General features: G+C 40.4%; 1 protein-coding gene and 1 long non-coding RNA gene across 2 annotated transcripts in view; one reads left to right on the forward strand and one right to left on the reverse strand.

Moving 5' to 3' along the window:
* The window catches only part of LOC126174769 (uncharacterized PE-PGRS family protein PE_PGRS54-like), a 44,360-nt gene extending 41,128 nt beyond the window's left edge, over positions 1 to 3,232 (forward strand). The window contains exon 4 of the mRNA XM_049921110.1: positions 1,273 to 3,232. Within this exon, the coding sequence (XP_049777067.1) occupies positions 1,273 to 2,819 (1,547 nt within the window). The 3' untranslated portion in view covers positions 2,820 to 3,232. The remainder of the gene's footprint in view (positions 1 to 1,272) is intronic.
* On the reverse strand, positions 2,927 to 12,560 carry LOC126174775 (uncharacterized). The gene is made up of 2 exons (XR_007535483.1): positions 7,419 to 12,560; positions 2,927 to 6,003 (listed from the first exon to the last, which is right to left on the reverse strand). It is a non-coding gene; the product is annotated as an uncharacterized LOC126174775 (long non-coding RNA).
* Between the last annotated feature and the right edge of the window lie 8,156 nt (positions 12,561 to 20,716).

The raw sequence follows: 20,716 nt of genomic DNA on the forward strand, positions 1-20,716 counted from the left end.
GATGGAGGCATAAATGATCGAAACTTATTGTGAGAATCATATGAGACAGTCAGCGACACCTTTGGGTCTGGTTTTAAACTTCATACTCAATAATACTTTATGAGCAGTCAACAAACTCCTAACGCAAGACGTTTTCCTCATGTTCTTATGTTCTTACAACTTCGTGGAAGTATTTGATCAAAACATCAAGTAAAAAGACCGAAATGTAGAACAACACCTCATGAATTATTGCAGACTCTCCAACTTGTAAAAACATTGGTGTAGGGCTCTTGTTGCTATAGCGCCATTTAAATGACAGGGACAACTGGGAAATATACCTTAACTCTTCCGAGGTTGCACAGTAGTTACGGCACCAGACTCGCATTAAGGATGTTTCAGAGTTCATGTCTCTGTGCGCCCTTCCAGATTTAGGTTTCCCCTGTTTCTCATACTAAAACACAAATATGGTTCCTTTGAAAGAGGACACAGCCAATTCCCTTCCCTCCCTTGACCCACGTGAGCTAATGATCCCGCTGTTCGCTGGGTGTCAAAAACTTATGATCCTTTATTATGGGTAACTCAAGATTGGATAAGAAAGTTGTGAAACGATAGTAATTTAGAAAATCCACACCAAACTTGAACAGGAATCTGGAATGGAACTGAAGCTCCTCCTCTCAAAAAAGGTTCTAGCGTCTAAAATATGTGTCCACCTCTCTCAATAAACAACTGAAATCTTATAAACTACGATTATCATATGACCATATAAGGTAAAGAGCAGTAATGGCATAATTGGTTCTATAATTGTCCACTATGTTTAATGTACCTCTATACACGTTTGAAAGTTTTTATAATTTCTAATTTATTTGTCTTTAGTAACGATCACGATCTACATGTCTATCTCCACAACGTAAAACATTTGTTTAACACGTATCTTACAGCAGTTGGATTGATTTCAGCCATTGCTCAATTTACAAATAATATCACCACATAGGGGAATAGCTCTCTCTTTGGCACACATTTGAACTTTAATTTTATTTTATCCATTCCTTATATATGGGTGTTGTGGTGAATATATATTTTAGGTATGATGCAAAAGATATTGAGTATATCGCTGAACAAATGACCTAAAAAAATATTTTGATGTGATATTTCAATTACATTTATTCAACTTTCATTTACTTCAACCACAAAACAAATAAAAAATTAATGCTATGAAAAGAAATACATTTTTTCTTGTTTCAATCTTTATTTCGTGTTGAAATCAGTTGTCTAACTCTGCAATTGTCTCAACAGGTGGCAGCAGCTCAGGGTCTAGTTCAGAGTCAGCATCAGGGTATTTGGGAGCACCGTTCCCTGGAGCTGGATCACATGGAATAGGAGCTGGTGGGCATGGTGGATTCATTAGCGAAATTGGAAGACAGGGAACAGGATACAGACACTACACAGATGGTGTGGGAGCCATTGGAAGTGGTCTTGGAGCTGAATCTGGTGGTATAGGACGTGGTGTACTGGGACTAGGTGGTGTAGGAGCCAACCCTACAACAGGAGGAACTGAATTTGTGCAAACTGTTCTTGGAGAAAGTGCATTTGGAGGAAATAGCGGACATGGAGGAATAGCAGGTGAACATGGTGATGTGGCACGTCAGTATTGGGGTATAGCTGATCGAGGCTTAGGTGGTGAATCTGTAGGAATAACTGGTGGACATGGAGGCTTAGTTGGTGGACCCACAGTAATAGGTGGTGGACATGAAATTGTATCTGACAGCCGTTTATTTGGCAGTGGACCTTGGGGCTCTCGCCCAAGCGTCACTGGAATTGAAGGCTCAGGTTCTTCTGTTGGTATCTCAGGAGGCTATGGAGGAGTTGGCGGTATTGGAGGTGGACCAAAATTTGGCGGAATTGGTCACAGTGGCGCTGGTGGAGTAGGAGGTTTGTTAGACCACAATGGTTCTAGTGGTACAGCACATGGTGTGGGAGCTGGTGAAGCAGGTGATACTGTTGGGGCTAAAGGAGGATACTCTGGAGGCTCTCATGGTTTCTCATCTGGATCTGCTGGTATGAGATTTGTTGGAGGATATTTGGGTCATAGTGGATCTGATGGAGGAGGTTTTGGGCAAGAGATAGATAGACCTATCGGCGGAACAGGAGTTAGTGGTATAGCCAGCCCTGGTATTGGTAGCTTCCAACGTCATGACTCTACAAATAGCCATTGGGGACCTGGAAGTGGTGGTGGAACTGGAATAGTGGGAGTTGGTTATGGAGTTCCTGGTCCTGGCCTGGTTGGTGGAGCTGGAGGCTACAATGGACTTTACAGAGGTGCTGGACATGCAGGTCGTGGAGATGGTCCTATTGGACATGTAGGCAGTTCTGACATTGACTCTGGTTCCTTAGTTAACAGTGGAGCAGGATATCCAAGAATTGGCTATTCATCTGGCAGCTCAGTTGATTACACTTTTGGAAGGCATCCTGTGAGTTTTGGTGGTTTTGGAGGCAGCCCTGGCAGCTCCGGCAGCTCTGGGAGCTCTGGGAGCTCTGGCAGCTCTGGCAGCTCTGGCAGCTCTGGTAGTTCTGGTAGTTCTGGTAGTTCTGGTAGTTCTGGTAGCTCCGGTAGCTCTGGTAGCTCCGGTAGCTCTGACAGCTCCGGTTGCTCTGACTGTGATAGTAGCTCTGGTAGTTCTGGTAGCTCTGGTAGCTCTGACAGCTCCGGTTGCTCTGACTGCGATAGTAGCTCTGGTAGTTCTGGTAGCTCCGGTAGCTCTGATGGTGGGTTTGTCCGGGATATAGCGGAGCTGGTCATCAAGGGCTTTGGCCGTAAAGTTCTCAAGGGTGGCTACCACTAGAGGTTCTCTTTCCCTTTCAGTGCATGCCTCAGAATGCTTTCTATTTTGAGCAACAAAGAAACAGATGTGTAAAACTACTCGCTAGAACAGACATTTTCTGATATCACTTTATAAATCCATTCCCCATAGATACGCTTCCAGCCATTACATTTCAAAAAATACTCCAACTGTTTCAACTGTAAAATGCAAAGATTGATATGAAAAACAAAACAAAAAATCGAGGAATTTTTATAGTTACATCATCTGGATTTATTGGTCAGCGAATTCACTGAACCCAAATTACTGTCAGTTAACATTGGTTGTGTACAATACTGATGTATGAATGCCATTTGTGAGAATTTAAACTTGCAGGTCACTGCTGAAAGTATGATTTCGTTCAATCATGTTATTCTAAAATAAATTTTTTACAGTTACGGCTGTTTTTATTTTATGGTCAATACTAAACTTTGAAGACACCTAGTATGGATGACTCCTTTTAATATCACTTTGTTGTAATACTCAATCATGATTTCAGTTATATAACATAACCTTCCAAAATAATTAGTCTGTGATCAACGTCACATTCTGTTCTTTTAATGAAATAACATAACATATAATAAAAATGTGATAGAAAACACGTAAAACACATTCGATAAATAAAAGTATAGGACACCTATTCAGTATGAACATACAATATAAGCATTTCATCATGTAAATGATGGATGTCCCATGTTCAAGAGTTGATATAGATAGGTATCTGCAATTTAGGTTCACACAACTAATTATAGGACTCGTACAGCTGAACAATAAACGTTCTGAGTAATTTCAAGCAGATGTACTTGAAATTGAAAGGACACAAACAGAGTTAAGTCTTAAACCATCGTTGAAATATAGGAGGTTGTTCAGGGATATTTTCTGAGTATTTTGGTATTGGGGACACGGGTCTCAAATGGTTCTTTACAGAGTAATAATATAATTATGAGAGCCCACTTTACCAAAATTTCCTTCGTGTGTGCCTGAGTCATATGTGGTAAAATCACTGATGTATTGGCTGCTATTGTAGGCAACTTTCATCATAGTGTCTACTTGCAGCTTCACATTTCTTATTTGAAGATATGGCGTACTATGTTTTGATTGGGTGACAGAATCAAGGGCTAGGGGTTTTAGCTGCTGTTACTGGGAAATTTTATGTGAGTTTTTATTGATTGTCATTGGCGAATAGGGCGAAAGCTACCGTCGTGATGTGGTGCTTCTTACGTAATGGTCTGTGGTGCCTGCAATTCTTCAGTGTTCGCAGTTGCCTGTAGTGTAACGTTAACTGGGCGATTCTGCTAGCACAGTCAGCTCACTGGCTTGTAAGTATTGTCAGCCAAGACAGCGAGTATGTGTACACCTTGTCACAGTTCATATCGGATGGCTCCTAAACTATCTTGAAAGCATCACTCATTTCTCGCTTAGTGTTAGACAGCGGTATATTTAAAACAAGAGCTTGTTTGATTGTATTGGCGTATCACACTTGTTCTTCCACAGGCGTTTTAGTATGCCAACCAAGCCATATGCATCTCCTACTCTCTGCAAGATGTGTGTTGATGCAGTACTCCATCTCACTTATACAAGCCAGTCCTTTATCGTAGCTAAGCTCGTGCACTCCTGGAGTGATAGCTTTCCTTACGGTACATTCACTACTGTCATTTTCCCGAAAATGTTTCATAGCTTGCTTACTTCACCCCCCCCCCCCCCCCCCCAGGCTATCAGCGCCATTGATTCAGTGGGGTCTTGTGATTGTTGTATAAACTGCGGAATTTCTTTGTTTTGTCTGATACGATATTGCAATGCCTGTGTTATTCTGAATTATGCATGCATGTGCAAATACTGATGGTTGCCCAAGTTCCCAACTGCCAATACTGCAATATCGTATTTATCTGCCCACACCGACAAGCGACATTCAAGTAAAATATCTCGCCTGTACGGGAATGTACATAATGAGTGTACGAGTACAGATTGTAGATGGATGGTTGACAACATACGAAAGTTTGAGTCAGGCTGTGGCTCCTGCACAGATAGCCAAATGGTAAGGCGACTGCCCGCGGTAAGCGAGCCCCAGTCCGGCACAAATTTTCACTGCTGCCATTCCATTACGCAGCTGATGGTTGTCCATATTCACAATTCCGAATACATTTAAGGTATATTTTGTTTTGAGTGGCGGCAGGATATGGTGTTCAGGTACCTGTCCACTACTTATCCGCCACATGAACTCTGTGTATGAGCTTACTTTTATGTTTCGTATAGACCTTAACAGTGAGAAAATGTACAAGTAGATTACTTCCTTTTAGATTTCCACCGTGAACTGTATTTTGTCTTGTTATTGGTTTAAATGCTGGTGGAAACGGCGAAGCTCGATTTCTCCATCTGTCCTGACGACGAATGTGTCATCCACATATGTGGCGTTCACAGCACAAGGGAATCAAGTGCATTTTTGGTCATCTTCTAAGTACTGTTTATAAAGCTGTTTTCTTAGTATAAAAGCTTCAAATCCACGTATTTTAAATAACATCAATAGGAGTGACAGCAATGCTGAGCATGGAGGGAAGAAGTCTTTTGTTTAGAGCACATTCCCATTCTAACAGTTTCTATGGCTTGGTTTGTCAGTATGTAAGTTCTAACTGAAGCGGACTGATGATTACGAATGAAGAGCAAATGCATTTGCTGTCTTCTAGAAACTGATTACAATTGGAAAAACCTCTATCTTCAGTAACTTGTCATATGTCTGACCTTTGTATTTGCACAGTGAGTGTACTAATGTGCGCAAACTTAGCTTACCACTTAGCGCACAAATGGACAAAACAGCTGAACTGTATTCTGAAGCCCAGGGTGTCAAACAGACATTCTAAATAAATATGACCCTGGCCCTGTAAGGCAGCTATTATCAGGTGCAGATCGTAAAAAAAATCGTTAGAAATGCTGCTGTCACGTACCTACAATGCATGAATTAATAAAAGTGAAAGTTTGGGGTCTATTCTAGAAAAACAACACAGCTTGAGCGGACGATTTGGATGGGATTCGGTTAATGAAAACGGGACATACAATTCAAGGTTTATTTCCCCAAAACAACGAATTAATTGTAATAAATTAGACTGTGGCTTACAAATTACAGTGACACAAACAAATCAAGCTGCTTACAATATGAGGTAATAAACATACACTCCTGGAAATTGAAATAAGAACACCGTGAATTCATTGTCCCAGGAAGGGGAAACTTTATTGACACATTCCTGGGGTCAGATACATCACATGATCACACTGACAGAACCACAGGCACATAGACACAGGCAACAGAGCATGCATAATGTCGGCACTAGTACAGTGTATATCCACATTTCGCAGCAATGCAGGCTGCTATTCTCCCATGGAGACGATCGTAGAGATGCTGGATGTAGTCCTGTGGAACGGCTTGCCATGCCATTTTCATCTGGCGCCTCAGTTGGACCAGCGTTCGTGCTGGACGTGCAGACCGCGTGAGACGACGCTTCATCCAGTCCCAAACATGCTCAATGGGGGACAGATCCGGAGATCTCGCTGGCCAGGGTAGTTGACTTACACCTTCTAGAGCACGTTGGGTGGCACGGGATACATGCGGACGTGCATTGTCCTGTTGGAACAGCAAGTTCTCTTGCCGGTCTAGGAATGGTAGAACGATGGGTTCGATGGCGGTTTGGATGTACCGTGCACTATTCAGTGTCTCCTCGACGATCACCAGTGGTGTACGGCCAGTGTAGGAGATCGCTCCCCACACCATGATGCCGGGTGTTGGCCCTGTGTGCCTCGGTCGTATGCAGTCCTGATTGTGGCGCTCACCTGCACGGCGCCAAACACGCATACGACCATCATTGGCACCAAGGCAGAAGCGACTCTCATCGCTGAAGACGACACGTCTCCATTCGTCCCTCCATTCACGCCTGTCGCGACACCACTGGAGGCGGGCTGCACGATATTGGGGCGTGAGCGGAACACGGCCTAACGGTGTGCGGGACCGTAGCCCAGCTTCATGGAGACGGTTGCGAATGGTCCTCGCCGATACCCCAGGAGCAACAGTGTCCCTGATTTGCTGGGAAGTGGCGGTGAGGTCCCCTACGGCACTGCGTAGGATCCTACGGTCTTGGCGTGCATCCGTGCGTCGCTGCGGTCCGGTCCCAGGTCAACGGGCACGTGCACCTTCCGCCGACCACTGGCGACAACATCGATGTACTGTGGAGACCTCACGCCCCACGTGTTGAGCAATTCGGCGGTACGTCCACCCGTCCTCCCGCATGTCCACTATACACCCTCGCTCAAAGTCCGTCAACTGCACATACGGTTCACGTCCACGCTGTCGCGGCAGGCTACCAGTGTTAAAGACTGCGATGGAGCTCCGGCAAACTGGCTGACACTGACGGCGGCGGTGCACAAATGCTGCGCAGCTAGCGCCATTCGACGGCCAACACCGCGGTTCCTGGTGTGTCCGCTGTGCCGTGCGTGTGATCATTGCTTGTACAGCCCTCTCGCAGTGTCCGGAGGAAGTATGGTGGGTCTGACACACCGGTGTCAATGTGTTCTTTTTTCCATTTCCAGGAGTGTATATACCACAGGTAAACAGAGAAACTTCAAAACTGTTTACAATTTGATACATTAACAAATAATCGTTGTGCATTAAACTACATACTTTCACCTAAAATTTTTAAATGTGAAGCCCAAATGTATAATTTACGATTAAATTTTCAGTTGAAGTTACTCCTTCCTATGCCTTCTTTAAAAGAGTGATAAAATTTTCAAGGGTATCTCAGTTAAAAATGTCCTAAAATCCTTAACACAACAATACGTACATGACTAAATATATGTACGGCAAGGCCCAACATCAACAGCGCAAAACACATTCAAACTTTCGCCAACATGGGCCGCTTGCCGGTCAAACATGTTACGACTACAGCAGCAGGCAAACTTACATAGGTAATAGCAATCTTGCCAGAATCAGTTTACACGAAGGAGTAAGAAGGGGGGGAGGGGTAAACACAATAAATACCATACGCAAGTGCACTTGCCAAACCTACTACTAAAAATACAGTATAAAAAAGCTCTCAATTAATGACAAATCCGGGATAGACCCAGAAATATTGCACCTGAGCGCTAGTAGCCAAAATAAGGTAGACAGATACCAAGGTCTGACATCATCTTAGAGCTAACTGGCACAACAAATAAATAAGAGTAAAATAACAAGCAAATGCCAATGCCCAAGACTTTAAATAGGATTAAGTACACACGAGGCTAAAATCAAAAACACTCCAGAGGGCAGCTGCTGCCTCAGCGCCTGCGCAGGCCGAACCAGACGGAAACAGAAATACTAGTCGCTATCGTTGGTGCCGGATACGCAACGCGCCAGAGAAATGGCACACAGCTATTCCCTTCTTTTTTTATTCTATATATTATTTATCAACTGTTGCTTTCAGGGGCAATTGATAAACAACAATCATGTTCAATTACTTTTGACACTCAATAACAAAACATTTAATTCTTTGACATATTGAAATGACGATTAATAAAATCGTTATCTCTGCACATGAAAATTTTTTATCACAGGAAAGAAGGATCACTAAAAATCCTCATCAGCTCATTTACATCTGCGTTGTTGTAGCTGGTCATGCACTGAGTTGGTGGAGAATAAATTTACTTTTTTAACCAATGAAAAAAATTCTTATATACTCAATGTGAGGGTACGTTAGTATCCTAGCTTTTGATATTCAATGGTCAAAGCGTATGCAAGTTGGAGTGAGCAAAATCTAGACTCAACATTTACTGTGGTCTAATGCACAATGGTACTGTGGCATCTGCAACGCTGTTGTTTCCATGATGGATCTGAAACACTAATACGCTACTCTGGCCTTGACTGAATTCACTCAGTCGCAACTATCCTGCATACAATAGAACACTAATCTTTTCCTAGTCAAAATAATGGCTATTTCATACTCGCTATGGGTCGGAGTGATGTGCACAATTTCTTTGCCTGCAGTAATTCCGCAGGATTAATTACTACCACTTTGATATCTGTTGCCACAATACATGAAGCATATCGTACTAACTTCTCAGAAAGCAAAGATCTCAACATCCTCGCTTATTTCGACACACTTGTGTGGTGTACCATGAGATGAAAGAGAGAGACAGAGAGCCTTAAGGTCTCAAAATGCTTTTATATAACGGAGATCTGCCCATTGTGTCCCACCTGCATCGCCAAGTATGTCTTCAGCCAACCACCATCTCGCTAGAGGTGAATACATTTTTATTTTTCTTGCTGGGTCGCAGCCTAGCCCTGTTAATGACATGCAGCCACTTACCCTCGGTCTCGGCCTTATTTACATTAAAAGGAATAATGTATTCTTCTGGCGTTATCCCTTTCTGCGCTGAAGCTCGCTGTTATCTTGCTAATGGGGAGTTTTATAATATCATTAACCACCTGCTCAGTTCGTCTACAAAATGCGTTTCATTTTAACTTGTTTGTTCATGCCAGTCCGTATATGGTAGATATGGTTTTGTTAGTTTTCAGTAGATGAGATTAACTGCAATTGCCTTTTATGATATAATAAAATTATTATTTTCTGAGGAACTGACACTGTATCGTCCTGTCGTTACGGATCAAGCTCATGTAAGGTCCAACTTACAAACTTGTTAACTCAGGTCCAATTATAAGGCCTCAGAAAAGTGTTGGTCCCGGAAATCCTAAGGACATTAGCTTCATATATCTCTTACGGATTGGTGTGAGATCTGTAAGAGTATCTAACCTCTACAAAAATTAAAATAATCTTACATTTAGACTATTTTACCGGCAAAAACAGGAACATTAAAATTTAGTTGTCTTTCATGAAGTTATATCAAGATCCGAATGTGAAGCCTCAGCCACTGATAACAAATTATTGGTTTCAAGACATTCTCACTTACCCAGCACTTCTGATTTTGGTTTAGTGAAGAATGCCAATGGAAAATACTGTTAGATCAGCAAAGTATGATATGAGACCATTGAAATGAAATTCTCAGACTTCATACACACTGGGAACTTGGAGAATTCGGTAACGAACAGAAAAAAATGGTTGTTTATTACGTCATGAACTGGCTGACTATGAGATGGTTACAGCATGAAACACAATCTCCTTATAACTTGATATGTAATCTGAGAAAAATGACTTAATGGACAACCCCAGCCATCCCATTACATAATTTTATAGCAAACAGCAGGGCCCTCCTAACGTCGACAGCAACAAACGTGAAGGGAAGGACATGGAGCGTTTATATATTGCGGCTGTGTGTCACCATTTTTTCAAAATCCTATTCTGTGACATTACCACAGGAGTATCCTCGGCTTCTCAAGAGCAAGCAGATGAAAGCGAATACATTTTTCTTTGAGTCTATAGTGTATAACTTGAAACTTCTTCTTTGAAAAATTAATGAATTACTGTGCTGATAAATCTCTTACGTTATTTGATTTTCAAACAGCTGAGCAAAACTGAATGTACTCAGACATTACTGCCAGCTAAGTAAAGGATTCTAACGACTGATGGCACTAACTACTGATAGGTATAGTTAGCAAATGAAAAATTTTGATAGAGAACAAACAATGAATTTACCTGAATAGTGTTCAAAAGTCATAATATATATATCATTTCATGACATCCAGTCTTACAAATTTCGTTTTTCTGACAGACTCATGTCCAGATCGTTCGCTCTCAAAACTCTGCTATCTCTCTTCCCACATCCACCACTGCTGGCGGCTCACCTCCAACTGCGCAACGCTACACTCTGTTCACATCCAACTGCCCAACACTATAATAGCAAAAAATCCAACAATGCAAACCAGCCATAGACTGCACAAAGCACAGTGAGTGATTTTCATACAGAGCGCTACGTGGCGTTACCAACATAAAAACCTAAACAGCCTACTTACATAGCCCCCATGCTCCCCACAAAAAATTTTACAAATTGTTTTGGGCAGTGAGCAATAATGATCTGATAAAATTTTACATAGTTACAATAAAAAATATCAAATGCACACACTTATTAATGCAATGTTGGTCAAAAGCAAAAATTGTTCTAATAAAGACAGTCCTGATCATTCATCACAATAGTAATTACAGTTTTATTTTTTTTCTCAAAGTCTGAGTATTAAAAGAAAATGCACATGGAAGTAATGGATTTCCATGCAGTCTTGAAGAAGTAGTGTTGTCCTTCCAAAGGAAAGACAGTACTGTCTGTTGACATGCAGACAGGTAATTGGCCACAACAGGGCAAACCCACAGCAGAGTCAGTCGAAGGTTCGAAGAATATTGGTAGGTATGTCATCGCAGAGCAGACCAACTATATTCCTGGTAGAGATTATGATATTGGTGGGCCACCAGAGATGCAGACCCACTGCAGTCCTTGTAGAGACGGCCAGTAGCCATCTGTTGCGAATGTGCAGGTGCACAGCCACCATCGGACCATAAAGCAAGTCTATAAATCACCACTTGTGCACTCACAAACTTTTTGGTGTCCTTAGAACCAGCAATGCTGTTAACCAGTCCCTTGCTGAATTATCAACACACGTGTGAGCAGTAACAGTCTCTTTTTTTCACATATTGTGCATATACTATGACCAACAGAAATGTGTGCAGTGAAATGAAACTTAATTTGAAGAACTGGTGTGTATACAACTATAAATTTACAACATAAGGATACAATTACAAAGGTACAAAATACATCATCAAAGAACATAACAATACAGATAACATTTATAGTAGTACAGGCTTTACAAAAGAATAGAAATAAACATATACATCAGTGTTACAGGAATTATGACATAAGTAAATACGTAAAAGATTAGAAAATCTTTCGAAAATAATGTCTAAATATCTTTACAAAGTAAATAATATATTATAAATGCAAATTATATTTGAGGATAACAGTATTCCTCATAATAGTGACTGTAGCGAGTAATAGAAAAATTCTACAACATAACTCTTATTAGCTAAACACATAAATACAGGAAGAACACAAATACACAACGGTACACAAACACATAGCGGAATAACACAAAAGGAAAGGACAGGCTTTGTTTTACTGCAGTATTTTGCAAACAAAACTTTCTTTACTTCTTGGAGATCTCCCTTTGTTCATCATTATTCCCAAAAAGTCCTATCTATACCTGCTTTCTGTATTCTATTCATATCCTCTTTCAAAATAATTATTCTTCATTGTACAGTACCTTTGTTTACAAACTTTTTTTGTATAAGTTCTCAATGCATTTCTTCCAATTCATTGCAACTCATTCTCTTATATAGCCTACCCCCTCTTAAGCTAACTTAAATCTACTGAGCTCAGATGCATAAATGAAGGGATGAGGCAATGCAGCAGCACAAAACAATTAACACAAACAGCAATGACAAAAAATGCAAATTGGCAAAGCAAGCAGCAGTATATCTAAATTAGCAAAGCAAATACAATATTACAACTAATATAAGGCAATGTGCAGCAAACAAGGAAAAAAATCAGTAGTAAAACTGGCTTAATAGAGTAATACAAGATGAAACTCTCTAGTACTATGCCTGGCAAACAGCAGCAGCAAATGCAATAACTTATATCTGAACATGACAAACCCCCAAGCAGAAAAAATAGTACACTAAAGACAACAATGCAGATAAAGGAAATGTCTATTCACATCTTAATGTCTATGTCATTAAAGTGGCACACAACAACAACTTATAGTACAAAAAAGTTACCAAGTACTTGAAAAGAAAATGATGTATGCAGTTACTGTTATTAGTCCCTTCTTATTGTTCTTTCCTTTCCAAGTGCTCCTTTTTTTGAAGAATGTGGATCAGAAAATTATTATTTAACAGATCTGTAGACAGAAAGTGTTCAAATTAGCAAATGCATTTAATTTTATTTTATAAAACCAATGCTGCAGCACAGCTGGAAACCAGACATGAAATGAAATAAGTAACTATGAACAAAGCAAAGCATAAAAACATCATTCAATAGCCATGTGGCATTTCATAAGTCAGTAGAAATTCTCTCAACTCTCGTAGAAAGACACTTGTCATAATCAGGTGTGCAGATGTAAGAATATTTCCCATCAATTCATAAGCATTTCTGTAAGTAGCACAAACTGCGAGTTCCACTGTATAATCATATGTTTCCAAGTAGTAGCGTGTCATATTTCCGATGCTTTCTACAAAGGAATGTCAATAGCGATGTTAATGGCCTCTTTTTTCTCCACCTAATGGCTTTTTCTCCAGGCGATGGCGCAGCTGGGCGCCCACAACACAATACGTCAAGGTCACTTACCTTTCTTACCCAAAAATTTATGACAGCAGTATCTGCTACAGTGACAGTTTGATACCAATAAAGTTTCACAGGTCGAAAAATTACAGTAGAAATGTGTAGAAACGAAATTTCATGAATAGCAGTGTTGTGCACGGACACACAAGTCATAACTCTTAAAGTACGATTCTTGGTTTCCGACATCCTTTTTCAGAAACCAGAGTCCCTAACTTCTATTCATTATTCATACACATATAACCACATAATCACATTTCTCATTACGGTAGCATCAGCTTATTGATCATAAACATACCTCAACAGCATAATACACATTGTCTTCATAATAATAACATCATAAAACCTCAGCCAAACCTCAAAAACGTCGTAACTTGCCCTTAGAAAAATTAATGAATTACTGTGCTGATAAATCTCTTACGTTATTTGATTTTCAAACAGCTGAGCAAACTGAACGTACTCAGACATTTCTCTCTTTACTTATTCTGATCATCACTAAACTGACACACAATATTTGTTTAGCGCAACGTAATCTGACTTTCAATAATCCCTACAAAAGAATGGCCGTGACAAACAATAACCTACACCTTCCATGAATCACTTACCTCACAAAAATCTTCGTTGCACGAACTACTACAATACAGCGAGCACCAATACTGCCAGCTAAATAAAGGATTCTAACTACTGAAGGCACTAACTACTGATAGGCATAGTTAGCAAATGCAAAATTTTGATAGAGAACAAACAATGTATTTACCTTAATAATGTTCAAAAGTCATAATATATATATATATTAGTTCATGACATCCAGTCTTACAAATTTCGTTTTTCTGACGTACACATGTCCAGATCGTTCGCTCTCAAAACTCCGCCATCCCTCTTCCCACATCCACCACTGCTGGCGGCTTACCTCCAACTTCGCAATGCTATGCTCTGTTCACATACAACTGCCCAACACTACAATAGCAAAAATTCCAACAATGCAAACCAGCCATAGACTGCACACAGCACAGTGAGTGATTTTCATACAGAGCGCTATGTGGAGTTACCAACATAAAAACCTAAACAGCCTACTTACAAACTCTGTTAATTTTATTTCCTATGTCTACTTGTAACAACAAGTAAACATAGGAAATAAAATTATAACTATATATTTCAGGGATGTATTTGCTGTACTATTTTCTTAATAAAACCTGAAGACTAGAATAAAGAGGTGACAAAAGTAATGGGATAGCTCCTAATATCGTGCCGGACCTCCTTTTACCAGTTGCGCTTGAGCAACTCGACGTGGCATGGACTCAACAAGTCGCTGAAGGATCACTGTAGCTATAGAGATAGCTGTCCGTAATTGCTAAGGTGTTGCAGGTGTAAGATCTTGTGCATGAACTGACCTCTCGACTGTGTCCCGTAAATGTTCGATTTTTATGATGTTGGGAGATCTGGGTGGCCAAATCATTCCCTCGAACTGTCCAGAATGTTCTTCAAACCAATAGCGAACATCTGTCGCCCTGTGATATGGTGAACTGTAATCCATAAATATTCCATATTTTTTGGCTGCTAATGGTCTTTAAGTTGCCAAACAGAATCATTTACAGTCAATGGTTAGTTGATTTGAATCAGAGGACCTAGTCCATTCCATGTGAAAATGGCCCACACCGTTATGGAGTCACCACCAGCTGGACTGCGTCTTGTTGGGCACTTGAAACCATGGCTTCGTGGGGTCTGCACTACACACGAACCCTACCATCCCCCCTTACCAGCTGAAATTGGGACTCATCTGACCAGGCCACGGTTTCCAATCGTCGAGCGTCTATCCGATATGGCTGCTAGCCAAGAGGACGCGCTGCAGGTGCTGCATGCTGTTAGAAAAGGCACTCATGTCGGTCGTCTGCTACCATAGCCCACTAACGAAAAATTTCGCCGCACTGCCCTAATTGATATGTTCGTCGTATTTACCAAATTGACTTCACGCAGCATTGTTAGTTTCTTAGCAGTGACAACTCCGCTCAAACGCGACTGCTCTCGGTCGTTAAGTGAAGGCCATCGGCCACTGCGTTGTCTGTGATGAAAGGTAATGCCTAAAATCTGGTATTCTCGGCACACTCTTGATGCAGTGCATCTTGAAATATTGCATCCCTAACGATTTCCGAAATGGAATGTCATATGAGTCTAGGTCCTGCTACCATTTTGCCTTCAATGTCTGTTAATTCCCGTCGTGCGGCCATAATCACATCGGAGATGTTTCCACATGAAGCACCTGAACACAAATGACAGCTCCGCCAATTCACTGTTCCTTTATACCTTGTGCACCCGACTCGACAGCCATCTGTATATGTGCATACCGCTATCCCTTGACTTTTGCCACCTCAGAGTACACACAGTACACAAAATAATCAAGTCTAAAATTTTACATTTCTGTTCAAGGTAGTATATAACAGCAGTTAAATTTACCCTTCTTCATCATGAGAACACATTACACAAAAAACATTCTGTCACTCAAGCAGTTCATATTGGTGTAAACTTTTTCCTGTAATGAGTTATTCAGAAAAAGCTTTAAGTCAGTTTTTCTCAGATCTTTCTTATAGTGACTTGATTCCCTTGTGCACTCAACGCCCCACATCGGGAACATCATTTAGAAATTTGGAAATTTGTGGTAAGATCCTATGTGAGCAAACTGCTGAGGTCATCGGTCCCTAAGCTTACGCACTACTTAACCTAACTTAAACTAACTTACACTAAGGGAAACACACACACCCATGCCCGAGGGAGGATTCGAACCTCCGATAGGTGAGCCGCGCGAACCGTGCGAAGGCGCCTGAGACCGCGCAGCTAACCCGCGCGGCCAGCATTTAGAGTGCATGGTAGTGTAGAGCGGTGCAGTAAACCGAAAGCTTCTACAAACAGGTCAGCTGCTGTTGGCGGCTGGTATACTTGTCTTCTTGAAAGTTTCATTTTAAATTCAGTTTTTTCTTGCCCTATTAACACTGGTAATTCGTCCTCATGTAACTGACGCTTTGTTATCGATTTAATTAGGGTGACAATCACTAATTCAACAGCTTTCTGTATCCAGTAGCGACCTTGACTTCTTGTTAAAATTTGCCTTTATGTATCGATACACCGAAGCAGTACACCTGTAAGCATGAGACGAAAGATATACCAGCCGTAGGTTAAATCTTGAGCAAGGTTAGCTACTGATGGTTTGGTCCACCAGTTGCCGTGAGAATGCATCATGTTGCGTCTAACTAGTTTTGTGAATAGTATCAGAAAACAAAAGGCGAAGAAGATAATAAAAAACACTTTGATTCACGTTCATTGTAACGTGCGTTGGGCACGTTATTCGTTTGTAAAAGTTTATAAAGATGCTGCAGATTGTCAGCGTAGAAACTGTGATGATCGAGTGTTGCATTATACTTTCCTCAGTAAGTAAAGCATTTGCAACTTATACACATGCTCTTGTCCCATAAGCACAGTAGTTATACAATTCAACTGTCTATAAAATGAAGAGATAATGACGGGAAAATTTTCGCAGTTTCGGAAAATCGGAATAATTCTGGGTGGCAGAAACAACATGGACATCTCGGGTGTCTGAGATGGAACTGCCCCTTGGTTCAGCTAAAGGCCCGAATAAAGAACGTACCTATTATGTAAATAGAAGGTGGGGGAAGGAGAAAAGAAAGGAACAGAAAGGAACTCATGATGTCTGCTACATCGGGACCTCATGCGGAGTCATCAGCGCCGACTGAAAATGTGTATAAAACTAGGATTCCAACCAAGGGCCTCTTGCTCGTTAGGGAGTTACGTTAACCTCTTCGCCACCCAGACGCAGGTTTATCATAATTGTGCAAACTATCCCAGTACGCCCCTCGGTTGACCCACATTCCAACGTAGCGCCATCTATAAATATCTGCAGCCCCCTTGCATGTCATCCATGCTCCCTACTTTGAGAATCCCGTTGCAAGACGAACGTGTTCGTGCATTTTCACTGAAGGTGGTGGATTCATAGCCCATCAAGGCGGACGTGTCCGAAAGAACAGACAGACACCACGCATTAATATAAAAAAAAGTACCGCCAATTCGGTGGCGAGTGCCATTTTGAACCACTGTGGCTGTAGGTGCACTATGGACAGAACTTAAAAATGATGATTTTCGTAAGTTCGTCACTGAAATTATGGCATTTTATTTTCCTAGTCATGTGAGCAAAGCTTCTTCACAGCTACTTTTATGCTAAGTAAATTATGCTCTAGATATAATGGCAGTATAGATAGATAGTTTGAACTAGAGATTTGGGAACTGCAGACGCTATTGAAACAAAAGAGCATACTTCTGTCTACATGTTAACATCTTTATGTTTCTTTACAGATGCTCTACAGATTACAAGTTGCTTACCATTTATATAACAGCCAACTTAACTTAATTAGCCAAAAAATATAAGAATTAAATTATCTGCCTTCTGACGGCCTCTTAAAATAACCTTACTGCATTTATCTTGCCTATACTTTTCCTACCACATCTTGTAGTGGCACACATCTCTAGCTGACGGTAATATTTCCTCAAAAGAATATACAACGTTTTGCCAGGAGTACATATACAATTTTCCCTGACAGAGTAACAAGACGAAATACTCAAATGGTTCAAATGGATCTGAGCACTATGGGACTTAACTTCTGAGGTCATCAGTCCCCTAGAACTTAGAACTACTTAAACCTAACTAACCTAAGGACATCACACGCATCCATGTCCGAGGCAGGATTCGAACCTGCGACCGTAGCGGTCGATGGTTCCAGAGTGTAGCGCCTAGAACCGCTCGGCCACTCCGGCCGGTGACGGAATACTGTCAAGGAGTTCGTGGACTGCTTTCCATGCATCTCCCTTCAGTACTTGAATTGACATCTTCGAGACCAAAATCTGTTTTTCATTGATACAAAAACCTTTTTCTGCTGTTTGGTTAATGTTAAAAGCTTACTCCAAAATACGTTTTTCACTGACACATAAAACGTTTATTGCTAGTTGGATAATGTTAACCGCTGCTTCCAATACTCTTTCTAAACTGCCGTCGGAAGTGTAGCTTTTGAGCTAGGTTAACATAGGTATTCTTTCTCATTCATACTGCTGTCTAGCTGAAGGTGGTACATGGAATACATCACATAACATATATTTCTGCTAAACTTGTTTTACGGTTATCGTGACTAGATAATGCAGAGACTATATTATCTCACATACATCTGCGTTCTGTGTGGTGACTGCAACAGCGACTGGGACGAAACTACTGTGACGTAGCAATAAGCCGTAGAATTGTCTTCAACCTATTGGAATATGGAACTGAATTATTTGCTCGGACTATAATGAAAATGTTTTCCAGGGCATCTTGTGAAAGCCTACACAGTAAAACACAGTGGAAAACTCTTTCATTCAGAAGAAATTCTGACTGCCAACTGCTGCCAAGTACTTGTCAGAACTACTCCTGTTTTTCAGGATTTCTTTTCCCGATTCTCAAACAGCTTAACAACATTCGTGGGGCATTGCACAGCATCACAGCGTATGTCTTCAACAGCTGTACTCCTTCCAGTTTTTCTGTTTCTCGAGGACATTAATGTAAATTGCCTATAAAATATGCACCTGACGCAACAGAAAAAGTATTTTCTGTTGTACTGCACACTTCACTGCTGTTAAAAAACTATGACTTAAAATTGCATAAGCAGAACAAACTTTCATTTTATCGTAATGTCCTGTTTTATTAGATTTTCTCGTAGCGCCCAGGCAATTTTTGATTTTTACTGTTTGGAAAGATCGTACAATTTTACAGCAGGATCAAAAGAGACAAATGGAACTGGCAAGCTATTGTCATCAACGACTTCTCTGGGACAATAATGTGGCCGGAAATTGTTAAAGAGTTTCCTGATCCTTCAGAATATGAGCTTCAACAGGCATGAAATATAGTTTAACGTCATCCTTGCAGTCATCTCAGATCGATAGGGTGTAAAATGAAAATAGATATTGAAGTGTACTATCATATGAAATTTTAATGTTTTACGCAACTGTATTAAGAGTAAAATAAACTTTAGAACACAGTAATGCGAAGCGAAGAAAACAAGAGGAAGAAAATATTTCGAGTGATTGAGAATATGCCCTGTGTATTTTGTATTTGATATACGTTGGTCAGCCAGAGCATTATAACAACCGACCTATTATCGATATAACCTCTTAAGTCCCGATGATAAAATAAGTGAGGAAAATTGTTTTAGTGTTATTTTTATTAGTCTTGGACATAATTACATTCAGGATTACATTATTTGTATTTTTACTTTTTGTACAGTCAAAAATATTTGAAGTAGTCGTATGTGAACTTCAGGTCTTAACAGGTAAATAAATAATACACTGAAAAACATATTATAACTGTTTTTATTCATACATAAATAAGCATTACACTTCTTGCACAAGTTTCTTGTGCGGGATTTGTAACCTTCATAGCGACATTTAGAAGAACTTTTTGCCTCTACGTATTGGGGAAGATGATCAATCTGGTCACACCAAGTTGGCTTCCTTGGAATCGAAACAACTTTTCTACTTTTGGATTTATTGTCATCGTCTTCTCCTGAACTGTCAGTGATCTCTTGTTCATCCAAGGTTATTTCTTTGGCGAGTTGTGAGGAACTTCTGACATGAGAACACTTTATCAGTACATTAGCCAAATTCAGTCTGATATTTATTAGGGACAGTCTGTTACACTTTGGTGCGTCTTCTTTTGCACAGGTTCTTCTGTAGATAATCCAACAATTAATAGTAGCTAAATCAGTAAAATGGTTAAACAGTCCGATTTTCCATTTTCTTGTTCTGGTATTTCACCTGTAGAAGGCCATAAATCTGTCACATAGGTCAAAACCACCCATGAATCAATTGTAACTCTTGGAATAGCTGGTTGTGGTACATCGATAATTCTTTATTGAGCCTTTGACCATCGCTTACAAGTAACTAGCGGCTCAATCCCGACTCAAGATGATACCAAAATAAGAGACTTATCATCTTTCCATTTAAGTGCACACACCTTTTTGTCTTCCCTCATATATTTATTCCATTCACTTCTGTTTAGATCACAATCAGTTTTGAATTTTGAAGCCACGTCAGAAATTCTGTTTTACTTTACAGTTCCTGTTTGATATACGTTGTTGCCTAAGAGAAGCTCAATTGACTTAGTGCCTGTAAAAAATCTGTCACTGTATATTACATGCTGTTCATTTTTTTGGAATTGTCACAATCAAAAGCTTAAGTACACTCGCACCTAAACCTATTTCTTTTAATTCAGTGTCAGGCATTCTTCCTTTGGCAGTATATATTATGAAGTCAAGAACTAAACCATCTGAAATTTCCAAAATAAAGTTAGGCTTAGTTGGCACGTAAGTTCTCATCGCACATCTGCCAGAGAATGGAATCATCTGCTCATCAACTGAGAGATGTTTAGATCGTGGCAAGGAGAGACACTTATTCCTCAAAAAATTAACCATAGGCCTCACTTTCCAAAGTTTATCAGTCCTATCATGATCATGTAAATTATTTACGAAATGTAAGTTATTTCGTAACTTGAAACACCT

This window comes from Schistocerca cancellata, chromosome 1 (assembly GCF_023864275.1).
Source record: "Schistocerca cancellata isolate TAMUIC-IGC-003103 chromosome 1, iqSchCanc2.1, whole genome shotgun sequence".
NCBI lineage: Eukaryota > Metazoa > Arthropoda > Insecta > Orthoptera > Acrididae > Schistocerca > Schistocerca cancellata.